This window comes from Squalius cephalus (genome assembly GCF_949319135.1).
Source record: "Squalius cephalus genome assembly, chromosome: 16".
Taxonomy (NCBI): Eukaryota; Metazoa; Chordata; class Actinopteri; order Cypriniformes; family Leuciscidae; genus Squalius; species Squalius cephalus.
This window is the reverse complement of record NC_137137.1, coordinates 10,302,564-10,319,759: the sequence shown is the minus strand read 5'-3', so window position 1 is coordinate 10,319,759 and position 17,196 is coordinate 10,302,564. Positions and strand designations below refer to the sequence as shown.

Genomic DNA, 17,196 nt, shown 5'->3' with positions numbered 1-17,196 from the left:
TGTGTTTTGAATAACACAAATCACTGTGATAAATTAAGGTATGCTATAGACCTGTTGTGCTATCAGGGCCTGAAACATTGGAGCATGCTTGAGTGAATTGTTAAGTTGCATATTTCAGCAACTGTGAAAGAAATACAAGTGTTTCAAGTGCTACCATTTCTCTTTCAAACCAACTGTATACTTTCCATCCTGCCCAGTGTCCTGCTGTGATCTGCACCTGTTCCTGTAGTAGAGTAAATGCCCAGCTAGGCCAACAGCTGACTTGTTGAGAGAGGGAGCGTGGCAGACAAGAAAACAGACAAAGAGAAGAAGAAATACATTTAAATGACATTTCACATCATTTTTTTTTTCTTTTTTTCGTGATGGCCAACCAATAAACCTGACATTAGTCTTTGGGTGTTTCTCTTTACATAATCCATTAAGTCAAGCAAAAGAGCAACAAGATGATGCACAGTCAGTGGCTCCATAATTTGTCCATCCAATTTAATAGCCCCTAAAAATACCCAGAGTATTTATGGGAGAAATTTTTCCACATTAAAGCCAGTATTAAATAAAAATTCACCCTATCTATTTTCTAAATCTTCTTGATCTTTTTGTGAATGATTCATCCATCAAAATGTTATAACTATCTTCTGGTTAAATGACATTTTCTCTGGTGATGTATGCCAGACTTCTCCAATCATTTCGTCCGCCTAAACCCCGCCCCCTTTCTTACAGTCTTGCATTAAGATCTGCCCCTATCCAATCAGCAACCGATGGACAGAACAAAGTTTTTCTTTTTTCAATAATCTTTTTCACTCGGATGTACGTCACAAAATGGAAGAAAGATTTGTCGCCACTTCCTTTTCATTGTGACTTTAAACATTGTCTTGCAACAACAAAAATATATAACAAAGTTTCATTAAAAGAAAAGGAATGCCTAAATGAAGACTATAATCATTCCCGATATTTGAACAGTGGATGTTAATCAGGGTTTTGATTCAGTGTAAACAAATGAAAATCGTTGCTTCTTTTTACTGCTGCTGGATCTGTTCTAATATCCACCATAATAATCCATTTCAAAGGGCAGCTGGCCAATAAGTGTCACGGTTCACAAGTTGAGGAAGTGCCAGACTGCCTCCGCTACACCTGTACAGAGAAGTCCTTCTGTAGCACCGTTGGAGCAACGAGCTATTGCACCTCTATTGCACCTCTATTGCAGTGTTTAACAAGCCTTTTCTCCATCTTAATGTCTTAACTGTGAATCTCACCTGAACAAAATGGACAATATAAAAAAATGACATGAATGAATGAAAATACTGAAATAAATTAATATGGGGGAAACACTTAAAAAATATAATGCAGTCTTAAATCTCCATGTTAAGATCAGAGAAACAACTATATGGACAGTATACCCAGTGGTGCTCAATAGCAGTGAGAGAAGCAGTGAGTTTTAGCAAGCTAGCTGTCTCCATTGCTCTGATCTCTGCCCACAGGTGGGACGCTATTTCGGGCTGTCTCTTGTTTTCTCCGCTGGTCTTCCAGAATGGAGTTTTGGCCTAGCACTTAAGCCTTTGAATTGAAGAAAATACATTTTTAGATAGACTTTCAGAGATTTTAACAGTATTTAAAAAGATTCATCTTTATCAAATGGAGCCGGAACTATACAGTAACTACGGTCTATTTTTATTTATTTTCTCTTTCATGGTGTGCAACCTCTTGCATGACTCTGCAAACATCTCATGCAAGCGTCCTCCTAAAGCTTTTGGATGCTACTCAAAGCTGCTGGTTGAACCCCTTTAACTCAGAGTATGAGTCTTCCAGGACCGATGTTGTTGCAGTCTGAAGGGAGAGAGATGCATGCTATGAGCTCAAGTTACAGATGGCAGTGCTGTCCTTCAGGATGAGGGGGGTTTCCAGTTCATTTAGGATACACTTGCTGAAATAATCATTTAATAACATCAAAATGGACAATATTTAGCATCTAAAAATTCACACACAAAAAAAAATTATTTGCACTTCCTGTTCATAGTGCATCCAAAGTGTGTTCACTGTATATTATATGTATCTGTACTTTCTATGTTTAATTGTGTTTGTTATACACTAACTGTGATATTGCTTGAATTCGAGGGATCCATTGTGATATCTGGGTTGTCACACACTGTGACTGTGATAAGTGGGTCAGAACTGACTGGACAAACCACAGACCCTCAAGATAAAGCCTACTGGCTCCAACAGCCAACAATAGCTTTCCAAAACAAGCTGATGCTTGCGTGGAAAATATTAACGAAAACAAACAAACCTGATAGTGCTTACATAAAATGTCTATATACAAAACCCATATTCAATGTGGATGATTGCAATACACTGCAAAGGAAAAATAATGCTATATGCTGCAAGGGGAAGGTAAATAATGTAAAAAAAAAAAATCTTTGCAATGGAAATGGAAAAGGTATGAATTGCCATATTTACATGCATTATTCAACTTAACATTAATTTACAGTATTAGCCTATAAAAGTGTAGCCTATTTATAATTTACGTTTTTTATTCACAAAAGGCTATAGGCTACTATAGGCTAGTAGTAGGCTACATTAGTAAAATATACAGACAAAAAAAAAAAAAACACCGTATCCAGCAATGAATTAAACGCTAAAACGTATATTTAACATGCTTTTTAAGAATGTTTAAGCTGCCATTAAAATACATGATTGAATAAACAAATGACTAGGTAACCGATAGTGACAAAACAATTATAAATTCGTGTAAAAGAGCCTCAGACTGGGAGATAAGGAGACATATGTGTGGCGACAGCTGAGGCCGTCAGCCGGTGGCGCGTGTGGAATGCGGTAGATGGAGAGGGGCACGGGTATTTTTATGGATAGCGCCCACCGATAACCGACTGCGCTCATTTGACTCTCAGTCGCATGGGAAGAGAAGACTAAACCTGTGCTTGGGGATTTAGATTCGATTTTAGCATTATCTAAGCCAACGTGAACTACAAAAAAAATTTTTTTTATGAAAAACAAAGGGAGAATATCACTCTAAAGAAGGTAAGATAATTTTAAGTTATCGTTTATAAAGTATGAAGAATTTAATAAAGCATGTGGAGGACAAAAAAAAAAATTTCAAGTCCACAAGCGGATGAGGGCCTGATCTCATATCTTTGTACTCACTGAGAATACAGTTGACTCCTTTGAAAGGACTATTTTTATTTCATTAGATAATTTCAAATTACTTCTAAAGGGGGAAACTCAAGGTTATAAACAGAAAGTATAAAGATCTTTATAGAAACTATGTGGGGAACATTATCTCTGTGAACTTTTAATAAAATGTTTGCCAGAGGATAAAGATATGTATTCAAGTATGTTGAATAACTAAAATAAGATATTGACATTCTTTTGACACTTTTTCAGGGGGGAATATTTAGTGTTTAGCTAAATGCTATAGATATACAATCTATAATCTATAAATAGACAACATTTTAGAAAACATTTATTCTCAGCATCCAACTCTGAAACCTTCCTTAAATGTAAAGAATCTTACTAATAAAGATAGCAGTCTATCAGTGTTAACATATTTTTGTGAGGAATGTGTTTAAGATTAAAGACATTATAAAGATTAGTGCACAGCATAAATTCATTTTTGAATTTGAAATGTGGCGGGAACAAATGCTTTCAAATGGTGACATGTTTGGGGGCCATATTGTCTTTGTCATCTTCTAAAAGTGAGGTGTGATCAGTTGTGAGTTCACCAAAACACCAGGTGTTGTGTCATTTATGAATAGCAAAGGAGAGTGACTATGCATTGAAATTTAGATATATGTGATATTACACATGTAATTGTGTTTTTTCTGTGCTGCATGGGTTAATGTTGCTGTTTTTGTGGGATTATTGTAGTTTGGATTAAGGATGTCAGATGTAGAACATGTGAACTGCAAAGATACAATTTAAAAATGCACATAGTATAAACACACACACACACACACACACACACACACACACACACACACACACACACACACACAAATACATACATATATTTTGCCAAACTGGCTTTGTACTTTCACACTGGGAGACAATTTTTTTTTATAAAGAAACATCTAGAACTTAGTCATTTAGTCAGGGGTCTCATGTGTGCCATCTGGGTGCTGACCTCTTCTTAGACTCATATCTCCAGGTAAAAATAGCCTCAATCACATGGCTGAACCCAGACTGGGGGATAAATTTAGGGCCTGCACAAGGCTCCTGGTGGAGGTCCTACACACATTCAGCTCATCTGTTCTTTTGTAGACCACCAACTAACACTTTCAAGACATTTCTTTACCTTATATTACAATTAAAAATAATATGCAGTGTGTAATATTCACATTCAATTCAATTCACATTTATTTGTATAGCGCTTTTCACAATACATATAATTTCAAAGCAGCTTTACAGAAAATGCATTTGTCTACATTTCAATTTATAGCTGTTTGTGAATGTAAAAAGTCTGCAAAGTTTTAAAGATCAAAGTGCATGACAAATAAAGTTGTCTCCTAAAAGAAATCGATTTTGAACTGCTGAAACGAGTCATCAGCAATTCCAGTCTCACTTCCTGTTACAATGTAACAAATTTGCATAATGCCTGCTCATTGGCTGCCTGCGACCAAAGTCTACTTTGACCCGCCCTCAAACACTATTGATGTAGCTGAAGCCTGGAAGAGTTTGGTTTGTGTTGTCGACAGGTCGAGAAGACGCTGTTTTCTGCGCTGTGAATCCACTTTGCACGCACTTCAAATGGATGAGGACTTGCACTGGAATTGATACAGAAAAAACGATGCCATCATTCCTCTTCATCAGTGTCGGGGAGAGTTACTTTGAACAGGAATGCATTACAATATTGCGTTACTCCCTTAAAAAGTAACTAGCCTAATTGTGTAACTTCGTTAACTCACCTGGGCTGGGCTTTTTTTTTTTTTTTTTTTTTTGTCTATTTTATATTTTGTCTATTGTCTATTTTGGGGCAAATTTAAAAGCACTTTCACTCCAAAATTGAAATAATAAGCCTGAAGGAAATGCACATGTTCGCGTGTACAGTAGAGGGCGCAGCTCAAACAAAACTTTCAGCTGTGCTGACATTTTGAATTGCAGAAGAAAATGATGCAAGAAAAAAGTTTTACACTTACTTCACCAATAAAAACAAAAAATCTAAAGTAATTTTAGCTTTAACTGAATCATCGAAGGTCAGCAGCAAGTGCATTTAACAATAAAGAGAGATTAAATGCATAAAAAAGATTTGTTTTATTTAACATTTATTTATTGGAGGTTTGTGCAGTATTCTGATTTTGCACATCACAGATTTTATTCATTTTGAGGAATACTGAATATTTTTTTGTGCAAGTGAGATTAGTAAATGCTCATATTTAGTCTAGAACTACAATAACCATCATGTTTACACACAACGCTTCTACACTTACTCCCGATTTTTCTCAACATGGGGACAATAGAGATGTCAGTCAATAAATGAAAAATCTAACTTGCATTACTTATTTGAAAAAGTAACTCAGATATATTATTGTAAATTTAAAAGTAATGTGTTTACCTTAAACGTAAATAGTTACTTGAAAAAAGTAATCTGATTACATAACTTGAGTTACTTGTAATGCATTACCCTCAACAATGCTCTTCATATCATAGAGTATAAAACACTGAAGAAACACCGAAGAAGTTGTTTCGTTTCTGACACGTGCTGTAATAGATAGACCAATCACAACAGACTTTGCTGTCTGACCAATCAGAGCAGGCTCACGGAAAGGAGGGGTTTAGAGAGACAATCTTCAAACGAAACGTTTTCAGACTCTTTGAGAAATGAGGTGATGTGCAACATATATTATCAGAAAATGTTTTTTGACCTTGGATGCATGTAAATCTATTTTAAAAGACCTCCAAAACAAAATTAGGAACCTTTAAAATAGCATAATAGGGGAACTTTAATAAAAATTGCAGTTACTAAGAATATTAAATAGCCCTGTAACAAAAAGTACCTTTGCACTGCAGTCTTGTGGTCATTATGTCTTTCTCCCAATGTCAGCTTCATCTGACGTATCTTGCAACAGGCCCTGTCCCGGTGTGTTTGAGAAACAGCAGCATGACTGAAGTGATGAGCATGGCGGATGTGTCAACAGACATGACGCATATAAACAACACGGAAAACTTGAACGATATTGCTGATGCTAATGATGCAGAGAACGCAATCAATGATGAAAACCATAAAGAAGAAACACATGACATGAGTTGCATGACTGAAGAGGTGGAAATGAACAGTGCTGCAGACGAACCAAAGGAGACCATGTTACCAGAGAAGGAAGAGCCCAAACAGGAGACAAAGACCACCAGCAGGGCGAGAAAACGAGAGAGGGTTCCAAAATCGAATGAGGAAAACGTGGAGAATGATGAAGAGGCTGATGCAACACATGATACAGATATGACAAATTTTTCAGATGTGGCACTAAAACAAGAGGTATAGTATGATGGAGCTGTAATAATATGCTTAAATGAATAAATATTTTCAAAAATACAAATAAAATGAAATACAAAATTTCAATAACTAACACACGCATATATACAGTTCTGCTCATAAGTTTGCATACCTCTTGCAGAATATGCAAGATGTTAATAAGATTAACAAAATAAGAGGGATCATAAAAATTGCATGTTTAGTACTGTCCTGAATAAGGACATAACAGATGTTGACATATAGTCCACCAGACAAAATAACTGAATTTATACAAATGAACCAGTTTAAAAGTTTACATACCCTTGAATCTTAATATTGTGTGTTGGATAATCAACAACTGATTTTTATATTTTGTGATAGTTGTTCATGAATCCCTTGTTTGTCCTCAGCAGTTAAACTGCCCACTGTTCTTCAGGTCCTGCACATTCTTAGGTTTCTAGCATCTTCTGCATATCCAAACCCTTTTCAACAGGGACTGTGATTTTGAGATCCACCTTCTCACACTGAGGACAATTAAGGGACTCATAGGTTGTACATTTTCTTATTTTTTAAAGACTTTTCTTTTTTCATTTAGCACTGCCCTTTAGAAGCTACATGAGATGTTTCTCTGAAGACAAAATAAGTACAATTTATTCCGATCATCCAATTTAGCCCACCAGCTCTTAATGCATATTCTGTAAGTGGTATGAGCAGAACTGTGCGTAAATATTTTTATTTAAAAAAAACAATTAGGCCTATACATATTTATGAAAATAGATATCAACTGTATATATAACTAATATGCTAATTTATAAAATGGAAAAATAACCGACTATATTATTTGTCATTTGTAATCATATAATCATTACTCTCTGCAAAAGAAAATGTTATAAAAAAAATGGAAATGAACTAATTTTCCATTCCTCTTTTACTAACAATCTCTCAACGAGGTATGTTTTTCTTTCTTCTGAAGAAACTGCTTAAAACATCTAAGCCTGTACAGAGAAGTTATGTTCCCAAGTTGGGGAAAGAAGATGTGAAGAATAAGTTTGAGGCCATGCAGAAAGCTAGAGAAGAGAGAAACCAAAAGAGAAGTCAGGAAGAGCAAAAGAAACGCAGAGATCAGTACATTAAAGAGAGAGAGTACAGTCGCAGGAAGCAAATGGTCAGTAGAGAAACCTGCCCATCAGCACCTTGTTTTGTCCCTTCATCCACTGACTGCACTGCCTCCTCTCTCTGACACTAACAATGCATATTAGAAGATTTTGTCTTGAGGTTAATGAAGATACTGCTTGCTGGGTATTCAATGTTTGCATATAAGATTAGGCATGCATCAATACCCGATTCCAGGCATTTAAAAGGATATACACAAACCTTCTTACAAAAAAAGCTTTTAATCAGTAAAACACCCCAGTATCTGTGATGCCTGCTTGCTGCATGCACACTCTACTGATCCCCTGCCCATGTCACAATTGACGGCCCAATCAGCATCCGCCACTGTAGGTCATATGTGCCTGTCTTACAAGGATTAAGGTCTGCTTGGCTTGCTATGACCAGCATGGTTTCTGATCCTGGATAAAACGCCTAACCTAACAACAACTGTCGGATCCTCCACAGATAAAAGAACTCCTCGCCTCTAGCGATGAAGAGGAAGAGGTGAAGCCGACGAAGATAGAAAAATCATATGTTCCCAAGATTACAGGTAGGGCGAAATGAGAAATTTTATAGTCGATTTTTTTTTGGGACTGAACCAATGTAATCATTGTAACAGCACTTTAATCCCATAATAGACGCCAACTGTCGGCTTTCTGTCCATTCACAGGCAGTGTGAAGGGGAAGTTTGCAGAGATGGAGAAACAGAGGCAGGAGGTGGAGAGGAAAAGAACAGATGAGGAGAGAAAGAAGCGAGCTGCACAGGAGGCCTTAGAGAAGGCCAAGATTCAGAAGGAGCTGGCCAAGAAAGCTGAGGAGGTGAGTCAGTGTGTCATGAGAACAGACTGTGGCTGCAGGCACTAGGAAGATGCCTTTAATGCGACTTGGCAGTCGGCTGCTTTGTCAGGTCTACTATTAGAAAATCTCCAGCAAAGTATCTGTAATCACTCAGGTAATCCTCTGATATAATCTAAACATCTATTTTAAAGCCTAGCAATATATGTAAGTGAAATCAAATCATGGAAGGGATTGATATAGAACAATATAGTGTGTTGCACTATATAACGATATATAGTGCGTTGCATTGCAATAGTAACAGGCAAGGTAAGACATTCTTTTACTAACCAAAGTTAAATATTATTATTAATACAGTGAATTCATAAACTATAAGTCGAATTAAATAATTATATAATAATGATGTTAATGCAAATATATATATATATATATCTAATTATATATTTTTTATTTTAATTGTTTAAATATATATTCAATTTAAATATTTTGTATATACTGTATTTCATATCTATCTTTCTAGCTAGATTTTAAAAATTTATTTAAATTGTAATAATATTTCACAATATTAGAGTATTTACTGTCTTGTCAAATAAATGCAGCCTTAGTAATAAGCATAAGAGACTTCTTTCAAAAACAAAAAAAATTCTTAGTGACCCAAAATTTTTAACAGTAGTGTATAATATAAAAATTGCAAAATGATATGTGAAATGTGTGCAATATGGCCAAATGGCCCTCTGTCCATTACAAAGGCATGTCAGTTCATATACAACATGGCACTGGGTGTTAAATTTAGGAAAATGCCACACTTTCTGGAGCCAGAGTTAACAAGCATGGACAACATGTGACTAGCAACTGTTTCCCACAGCACTTGCAGGCCGTGCTCTCTGACTGAATTAGCAGTCCCATATCTCCGTCTAGTATGACACAAATGAAGGCAACTGTGCCAGAAGTTTTTTTGTTGTTGCTGTCAGGCCTTATCTGAAACCTGTCTGGACGCTTGTCCATGACTGCAGAAATGTTGCAGGTCAAAGCAGTATAAAAAACAATTTGTTATTGCTTTAGATTAGACCTCACATTTGTTTCTGATTTTAAAAAAAAAATCTTAAAAAACAACAAAAAACATACCATTATAATTCCGATGTTAAAACTGCTATTTAATCTGTTTGGGTAACTTCTTCACTTCTTCATCACAGGAAGGGGATGACAGCATTTTGGTTCGAGTAGTGCCTGCAAAATCACAGAAACAACCAGGAAGGATCAAGATCAATTTTGAGGACATGGAGAAGAGCCGAGAAGAGGAACTAAAGAAGCGAACTGAGGAGGAGAAGAAGAAGAGATACGATGAGAACCGGCAGTCTTTCCGAGAGGCCAAGCGTCGCTCTATGGTTGAACAGGTGAAGATTCTGCTTATAATCAATATAATCTGTAAAAGAAAAAAAAAGTTTTGTTAATTTTGGATATATATATATATATATATATATATATATATATATATATATATATATATATATATATATATATATATATATATATATATATATATATTAATTAATTTTTTTTTTTTTTTTTTAAAGTTGGACGATGAAGAGTTTCATCCCAAAGAGAAGGAGCAGATGACCCCTGGTAAACTGCGTCTGACCTTTGAAGAACAGGAGAAAGAGCGACAGGAGCAGCAGAGAAAACAGGCAGAGGACGAAGCCCGACGCAGACTGGAGGAAGAAAAAAAAGCATTTGAAGAGGCCAAGCTGGGAATGGTGGGTATATTTTTTTAACAACCATTAGATATATTCTTTCACATTTACAATATATACAATGGACACTTTTTTTCTTTTTTTTTTTACTATTTTGAAAGTTAGGCGACAATTAAAAATGCATACATACAGTATATGCAGTATATTACAAAATATAAAAACATGGCATTTTAAACAATGTGGTTATTTAAAAATCATAGCACATATACACTTTTCAATTAAAGCATTATGTTTGTTAGGTTTCAAAACATGAAACAATACATATATTGTTCAAAATGAAGACAAAACATTCTAGGTAATGTTCTGGTTGTAAAATTATGTGCAACATTTATAGTAGTTAATATAATGAGCTACACTGGTGGATGTTCTGCAAGGACCCTGTGTGAACTTAAGGAGAACCTACTATGAAAAATGGTCTCAAGACAAGTGCGAAAACATATCCTAACCCTACCCTACACCCTAACCAATGAAATTGGCTGAAATTGGCCTTAACCAAATTAAACTGTTTTTTTGGGGTATCACAACCTCAAGGTAAGTTGGTTAAAAATAAGAAAAAGCAGCTCAGAAAAGTCAATTCTCAAAAAAGCTCTAGCAACATTAGTTTGCAGATGCACCTTGGTTTAATATTATGTATTTAATGCATGAAATTTTAAAGTGTGACTTAAGTGCCCAACAGTGTCCAAACATGAATAATGTAATATGAGTTATACTCTTTCTCACAGGCCCTGGATGACGATGACACTCAGGATACACAAGGAGAGAAAGAAGAATTCAGACCTGGTAAACTTCGACTTAGCTTTGAAGAGCTGGAAAGACAGAGACTGGAAGAGGAACATAAGCGAGTGGAGGAAGAAAGGAAAAGACGCATCAAAGAAGAGAGAGAGGCCTTTGCCGAGGCCAGAAAGAGCATGGTCAGTTTTTGTGCCTGTGAAAATCATGTTTGTTTGTTTTTTTGATTTTCATGTACAATGGTAACCATGAAATTCTTTGATAGTAGTAGTAGTTTATATATGAAGAGTTCAGATGCAAAAGCCTCTAAGTGCCATCTGAAATTTCCTTCTAGAATGATCATTTTTTTCAAGCTTGTATATTTAAGTTCAATAATTTCACTTTAATGACAATTAATAGGTAATTTTCATTGCCAGTAATGTGAAATAAGTGAACATATACAAGCTTGATAAAAATGATCATTCTAGAAGGAAATATCAGATGGCACTTGGAGGCTTTTGCATCTGAACTCTTCATATATAACCTTCTGATACTTTGTTAGGAAAGCCTACACAATATTTAATAGTCATAAAATGCTCCCTATTATTACAAAAGGTCATAGAAAACGTGTACGACTATCTGTCTTGGAAAATAACGCCTACGATCTAAAATCAGACAGAGATAAGGGTTTTGATTTGGCACAGCTGGACATGTAAACTGGATGCCAGATCAAACTTTAAATGTTGATAAACTCATTTTCCCTAAACCTAATCTATTCACTTGCAGGTTGTAAATAGTGACGATGACATCCTTCTGGCCATGATAAACTCAGACGGGGCCAAACCCGGGAAGCTGGCCATCAGCTTTGAGGATCTGGAAAGACAAAGACGAGAAGAGGAGCAGAAAAAGAAAGAAGAGGAGGCCAAGCGACGCCTGGAAGAGGAGAAAAAACTTTTCGCAGAAGCTCGCAAGAACATGGTAGGACCATGCATTTGATGTAACACACTGTATTTGCACATGTACAGTGCGTTTGCATGTACTAATTGATGTGACCAACAAAAGTACATCTTAAACAACAACAAAAAGTCCATTAATGCGCTATATAACTGCTGTTAATAACATAGCATAAACATACTTTATGCTGCATGTTAATTGTAGTGCAATCTGCTCATTATATTTATATCATCTGAGCACATTTTGTCAGTCAGCTAACAACTGTTAACCAGTGTCAATTTCAAAACATCGACCGACTTTAGGTCTCTAATTCAATCTAAAACAATTAATTCACTTGCAAATATAAACACAACACATGTCCAAATCTCCAGTGTGCTCAAATGATATATCTGCTGCAATGCTTGTCTGTTATGCTTTTCAAATTGTGTCTTTAAGAGCCCTGGACTGGATCACGATAATTTGACTGGATATGGAGTTAAAGAAGTAAGAAACTTTTTTAAACAGAAACCGCTACCCTGCTAAAGAGAAGCATTGCCACAATGATTGATTACAAAAAAAGCTGTTAGAAAACAAGACATACAATAATGTACCTAGTGAAGGCAAAACATTCCAATGAAGCTATAGATAAAATAGACATAGGCCTAATTATATTCAAGAAAACTATTTTATCAGAAAACAAGTCTTAAAGGGTCATATCATCAATCATTTCATTTTAGTGTTTTCCCTCCCCTTGAATTTACAGTATTAGTCAAGAGTATGTTTAATTTCAATGTGTTTTTGGGCTAGGGAAGACATCTGGACTTATGAATGTTATTGCATGTTTTTATAGTACAATGAACTGTTTTATATCAAAAGATTAAAAAGTAAAAATTTGATTCCTCATGATATGACAATGAATATTTGAATATATTTATTTTTGCTTCTCAAACTAATGTGTTTTGTTTAAAGGATATTTAATTTTTTTATGGGTAAATAAGAAAAAAATATATCAATATATGATTCTACACAATGTAGTAAATAGGAATATAGTACTAGTACAAAACAGAATTATGGGGTCCAAATCTTCACACTGTTCAAATATGGCTGCCTATGTGAGTTTTTGCTCACATAACAAGTCACAAACTGTGTGATAATTTATAGCTCTTTTTACACTTGGCACTGTTTTAATGTTTTAACAGATTTTCTCTATTAGAATAACAAGGTTGTGTGAATGGAAACAGACAGACAGATTAGGGAGGAAGGACACGTAATTTCCTAGAATGCATTACCTATTCCAATTCAACTAGTGGGATTTGGATTCAAGTCAAAGAAAAACAGTGGCTGCATCTGAATTCACATACTTCCCTACTATATTCTGAAGTATACGAGATTCTGAAGTGTGCATACGATGGACACTTTACTATCTCATGAGGCTACAGGAGAGGATTTGTGAATGTCAGTGAAGCGATGTAACTCACGCTGGTAGGTCACATAATAATGACATGACAGCATGGCGAATGTAGTCCGATTACATTCATACTACATACTAGCCTGGTTAAAACCAGACCTTTCTCAGTAGTAACTGAGTTATGGTCTGGCAAAGCTTCTTTAATAACTCATTTCCAAAGCGGCGTCACCAACGGACGTCGCTCAAATGCCTCTGGGCTCAATTGGATAGACCTAAAACCAATCAGAGCGATCGTCATCGTGTAAAGCTGTGTCCCAATTCGCCTAAGTTACACTACGCCATAAAAGTATGTACTCTTTTTGTGAAGAAAATGTATTTACTTTTGAATGTGTAGCAAAAAAGTAGGTAAGCTTTGGGGCATACTGCTTCGTCATCTTTTTTGGACGGATCTGTCGCGTGCATCCTGTCACTTAAACTGCCCTGTCAATCATCGTGTCACAGTTAAAATCTTCTATTAAATCTAATTTAATTTCCTACCGTTTCGGAGAGAAATGTAGTAGCACGTTCATCTGCCAGTGGGTCTTTCATGGAGACTGTCCTCATGTGTTTGCAATTTGAATATAATAATGCATTTAAAAGTTGGTGCGCTTCACCAACGGAGTGGACGTCGCTCAAATGCCTCTGGGCGCAATTGGATAGGCTAGACCTAATACCAATCAGAGCGATCGTCATTGTGTAAAGCCCGCCTCAACGTTTCTGATTGGTGCCCCGATTTCGACGGCATGGAAATGGGCTTGAATGAGCTCTTTGCCAGACTACTTGCAGAGCAAATCTAAATTTGCCGGAAGTTGTCTGGGTTTTCCCAGGCTAACTACATACTATATGGAACATACTTTTTAGCGGTCATGAAATAATTACTTATTCAAAATAAGTCCTATTCAAGAGAGTATGCGATTTCAGATGCAGCCACTCATTACTAGCACAAGCTGTATAAAAATATATGTCCATACTCCATATGCAATTGAATATCAATTGAGATGTGTATCTCATTTTTGTGACAGGTGCAGGATGATGATGTAACTCTGGTGCGGACAGAGTCACAGGAAGCAATGCACCCAGGGAAACTAGAAATCAACTTTGAGGAGATGCTGAAGATGAAAGAGGAGGCAGAGCGGAAGCGCAAGGCGGAGGCCAGACGCCAGAAAATGGAGATGGAGAAGAAAGAGTTTGAACAGTTGCGACAAGAGATGAGCGAGGTCAGCTTCACATGCTACTGAAACGATCATTAAATTTACAATTTCATAACATGTTTGCTTATTTACATATGTTTTGTGGGTTTGATTTAGGATGAGATCAATGAAAGCTCTGAGGTGGTGAGCACCGAGTACGAGGAGCTAACAAAGCTGAAGCGGACTGGCTCCATCCAGGCCAAAAGCCTGAAATCCAAGTTCGAGAAGATCAAGCAGCTCACAGAGGAGGAGATCCAGAAGAAGATCGAGGAGGAACGAGCAAGAAGGAAAGAAATTGACGAGAAAATCAAGGAGAGAGAGGCAGAGCGCTGTCAGGAGGTGAACGAATGAGGCCATTTCTCATGTTTCATTCCAGCTAAAGAACTTTGAAGTGAAGAATTTTGCTCATTTCTTCCACAGGATGAAGATGAGGACAAAACAACTCCAGTTAAACCAGAAGACGTCCCGTTCAGACAGAAAGTGGACATGCGAGCACGGTTCGAACAAATGGCAAAGACCAGAGAAGAGGAGCAGAAGAAGAAGATCGAAGAGCAGAAATTGCAAAGGATGCAATTTGAACAACAGGAAATTGACGCTGCTCTCCAAAAAGTAAACCTCTCCTGGGCTGCTTTGTTTCAGAACTAAATGGCGGACATGCCTGGATCTGATGTCCACACTAATGCATGACAGAGCTGCATGCGTGTGATTTCTGTTGTGTTTTTTTTTTTCCTGAGTGTGAAACGCTTTGTCATGTGTCTTGTCAGAAAAGGGAAGAAGAGGAGGAGGAAGAGGGTAGCATCATTAATGGCTCCGCCGCCTACGAGGATGAAGAGGACCATGCCAGGTCAGGAGCTCCGTGGTTTAAAAAGCCCCTGAAGAACCAGTCGGTGGTTGATGCAGAGCCTGTGCGGTTCACGGTGAAGATCACGGGAGAACCCAAACCAGAGGTCACCTGGTGGTTTGAGGGTGAGCTGCTGCCGGACTCTGAAGACTATCAATACATCGAGAGAGGCGAGACCTACTGCCTGTACCTGCCGGAAACGTTCCCCGAGGACGAAGGAGAGTACATGTGCAAAGCCGTCAACAGCCGAGGCACTGCCGCCAGCACCTGCATTCTCACGATTGAAAGTAAGCCGCCTCCTGTCTCTGCTAACCGCCTGCATGCTGAGATTTCTTATGGCGTCACTAAACTCAAACGGATCGCATGCTCCACTTCCACTCGGTTCTTCTTCCTCTTGTTAATCAAACTGTGTCTCTCTGTCTCCTTGTCTTTCTCTTTCCAGCTGAGGACTACTGATGCTCTCCTTCTCTGGAACTTTCCCAGACTTTTCTTTTTTTCTTTTATAAAAAGTTCATTTCTCACGGTAGGGCCAAAAACCGAGGAGGAAGGAGTGGTATTATTTTTTTCTTCCATTCCTCCTGAAGATGTTTCAATGATGAAGTGCAATCTGTTGTTTACATTAGATGCTGCACTCACAGTTAACAAAACAAAAAAACTCCATATCTGGGATGAATTTGTGCCAAAACACAGATACCGTTCCCATGATCTTCTAGAATAAATAGATAGTGTAGCTGAAAAATAAATCTAGTTAAATAAATACATTTTAGTTCAACATATACCCACTATGACACTGAGGAAGGATTGCATAACCATGTCACCGAATGAATGAGATGTTACTGGAGAGTTTGATTCAGTATCTGTAAAGGGGGCTGTGGTTGCATTTTCTTTGTTAAATTCCTATAAGCACCTCTGTTCAGGCTCAGATGTTTTTGTTTCCACTTTTTCCCATGTTCTTATGGAGCTTTCATATCCCCAGATGTTTCTATGTTAAAGTGTAGTGAGTAAATGAAATGTATAAACAGTGTATGTAGGTTAGCAAGAGGTGATTTTAGGCAGTGAAGTTTTAGGCAGAGTATTTGTGTAATGTATAAAATTATAATAAAATTAATGAAACGTGTTGTTGGCTGATTTCATAAACTAACACTTTATTTACATTTTAGGAGACGTGGCCAGTGGATTCATCTGATTACAGTTTGATATAGAATAGAGTGCTAGATTGCCTGTAAATACCGGTATGCCATTCTTTGGTTTAATGCAAATTGTTATGAAACCTTTCGTAATTTGAATTTGAATGTATAACTAAATGGAATTGAAATTCGACAAAAATCATACTGTTGTCAAGACAGCTGCACAGAAATATTTTAGAAAAATATTTTTAAAAAGTCTTTTAAAATCTTGAAGGCCGTACAAGCCTAAATGACAGAATAACAGACGAAATAGACAATAGAATAGGAAACGGAAAGCTCTGGTTCAAGTGCCATTTTGCAATAGACAAAGATTATTATGAAAAGTGTCATTCACATAACAGACTCTTCTCCTCAATCAGCTCAAATATGGATAAATATTTGATTTTATGTCAACGAACAAGACTTCACTACTCGTTCTGCTAGACATATTCGGTGTATTTTTCATAAATCAACTTATTTCAGGCCATATCTGACACAACTCCCCTATTTAGAGAGCTATTCTTATTATATAGCTAGAAAACAGTAAACATTAAGATAGATCTTGATGGTTTATTATTCAAAAGTATTCATAGAACAGTCCAACAGTAGCTAGTCTTCTACATACCTGTCAACAGAGCAGGATACTTTCCAAACTTACCGCAAAAGATTTTGCACTCAATTCTGTGCAATCTCGAAAGCTTCAAAAAATATTTCCATCTTTGCAAACTGTATCAAAGTAATACATGTTGCATCCGCAGG

At 36.7% G+C, this 17,196-nt stretch overlaps 1 protein-coding gene across 4 annotated transcripts; it reads left to right on the top strand.

Annotated features, from left to right (window-relative positions):
- The first annotated feature begins 2,760 nt into the window (after window positions 1-2,760).
- On the top strand, window positions 2,761-16,389 carry nexn (nexilin (F actin binding protein)). 4 transcript variants are annotated; one of them, XM_079896857.1, is made up of 15 exons: window positions 2,761-3,030; window positions 6,075-6,478; window positions 7,428-7,619; window positions 8,072-8,156; window positions 8,277-8,425; window positions 9,595-9,795; window positions 9,976-10,155; window positions 10,875-11,063; window positions 11,647-11,838; window positions 12,250-12,297; window positions 14,263-14,457; window positions 14,548-14,769; window positions 14,851-15,039; window positions 15,195-15,558; window positions 15,714-16,389. In XM_079896857.1, exons 2-15 carry the CDS (start codon window positions 6,107-6,109, stop codon window positions 15,725-15,727), a joined length of 2,592 nt encoding a protein of 863 aa, XP_079752983.1. In that variant the 5' UTR covers window positions 2,761-3,030; window positions 6,075-6,106; the 3' UTR covers window positions 15,728-16,389. The 4 variants fall into 4 exon arrangements, with proteins under 4 accessions (XP_079752983.1, XP_079752985.1, XP_079752982.1 ...); XM_079896856.1 differs by having other exon boundaries at window positions 2,762-3,030; window positions 6,050-6,478; XM_079896859.1 differs by lacking the exon at window positions 12,250-12,297.
- The last annotated feature ends 807 nt before the right edge of the window (window positions 16,390-17,196 follow it).

Coding starts and splice junctions, on each gene's coding strand:
- nexn (XM_079896857.1), top strand. CDS start 6,107: ATGACTGAAGTGATGAGCATGGCGGATGTGTCAACAGACATGACGCAT. Junction 8,157..8,276: donor ATATGTTCCCAAGATTACAG/GTAGGGCGAAAT, acceptor GTCCATTCACAG/GCAGTGTGAAGGGGAAGTTT. Junction 8,426..9,594: donor TGGCCAAGAAAGCTGAGGAG/GTGAGTCAGTGT, acceptor TCTTCATCACAG/GAAGGGGATGACAGCATTTT.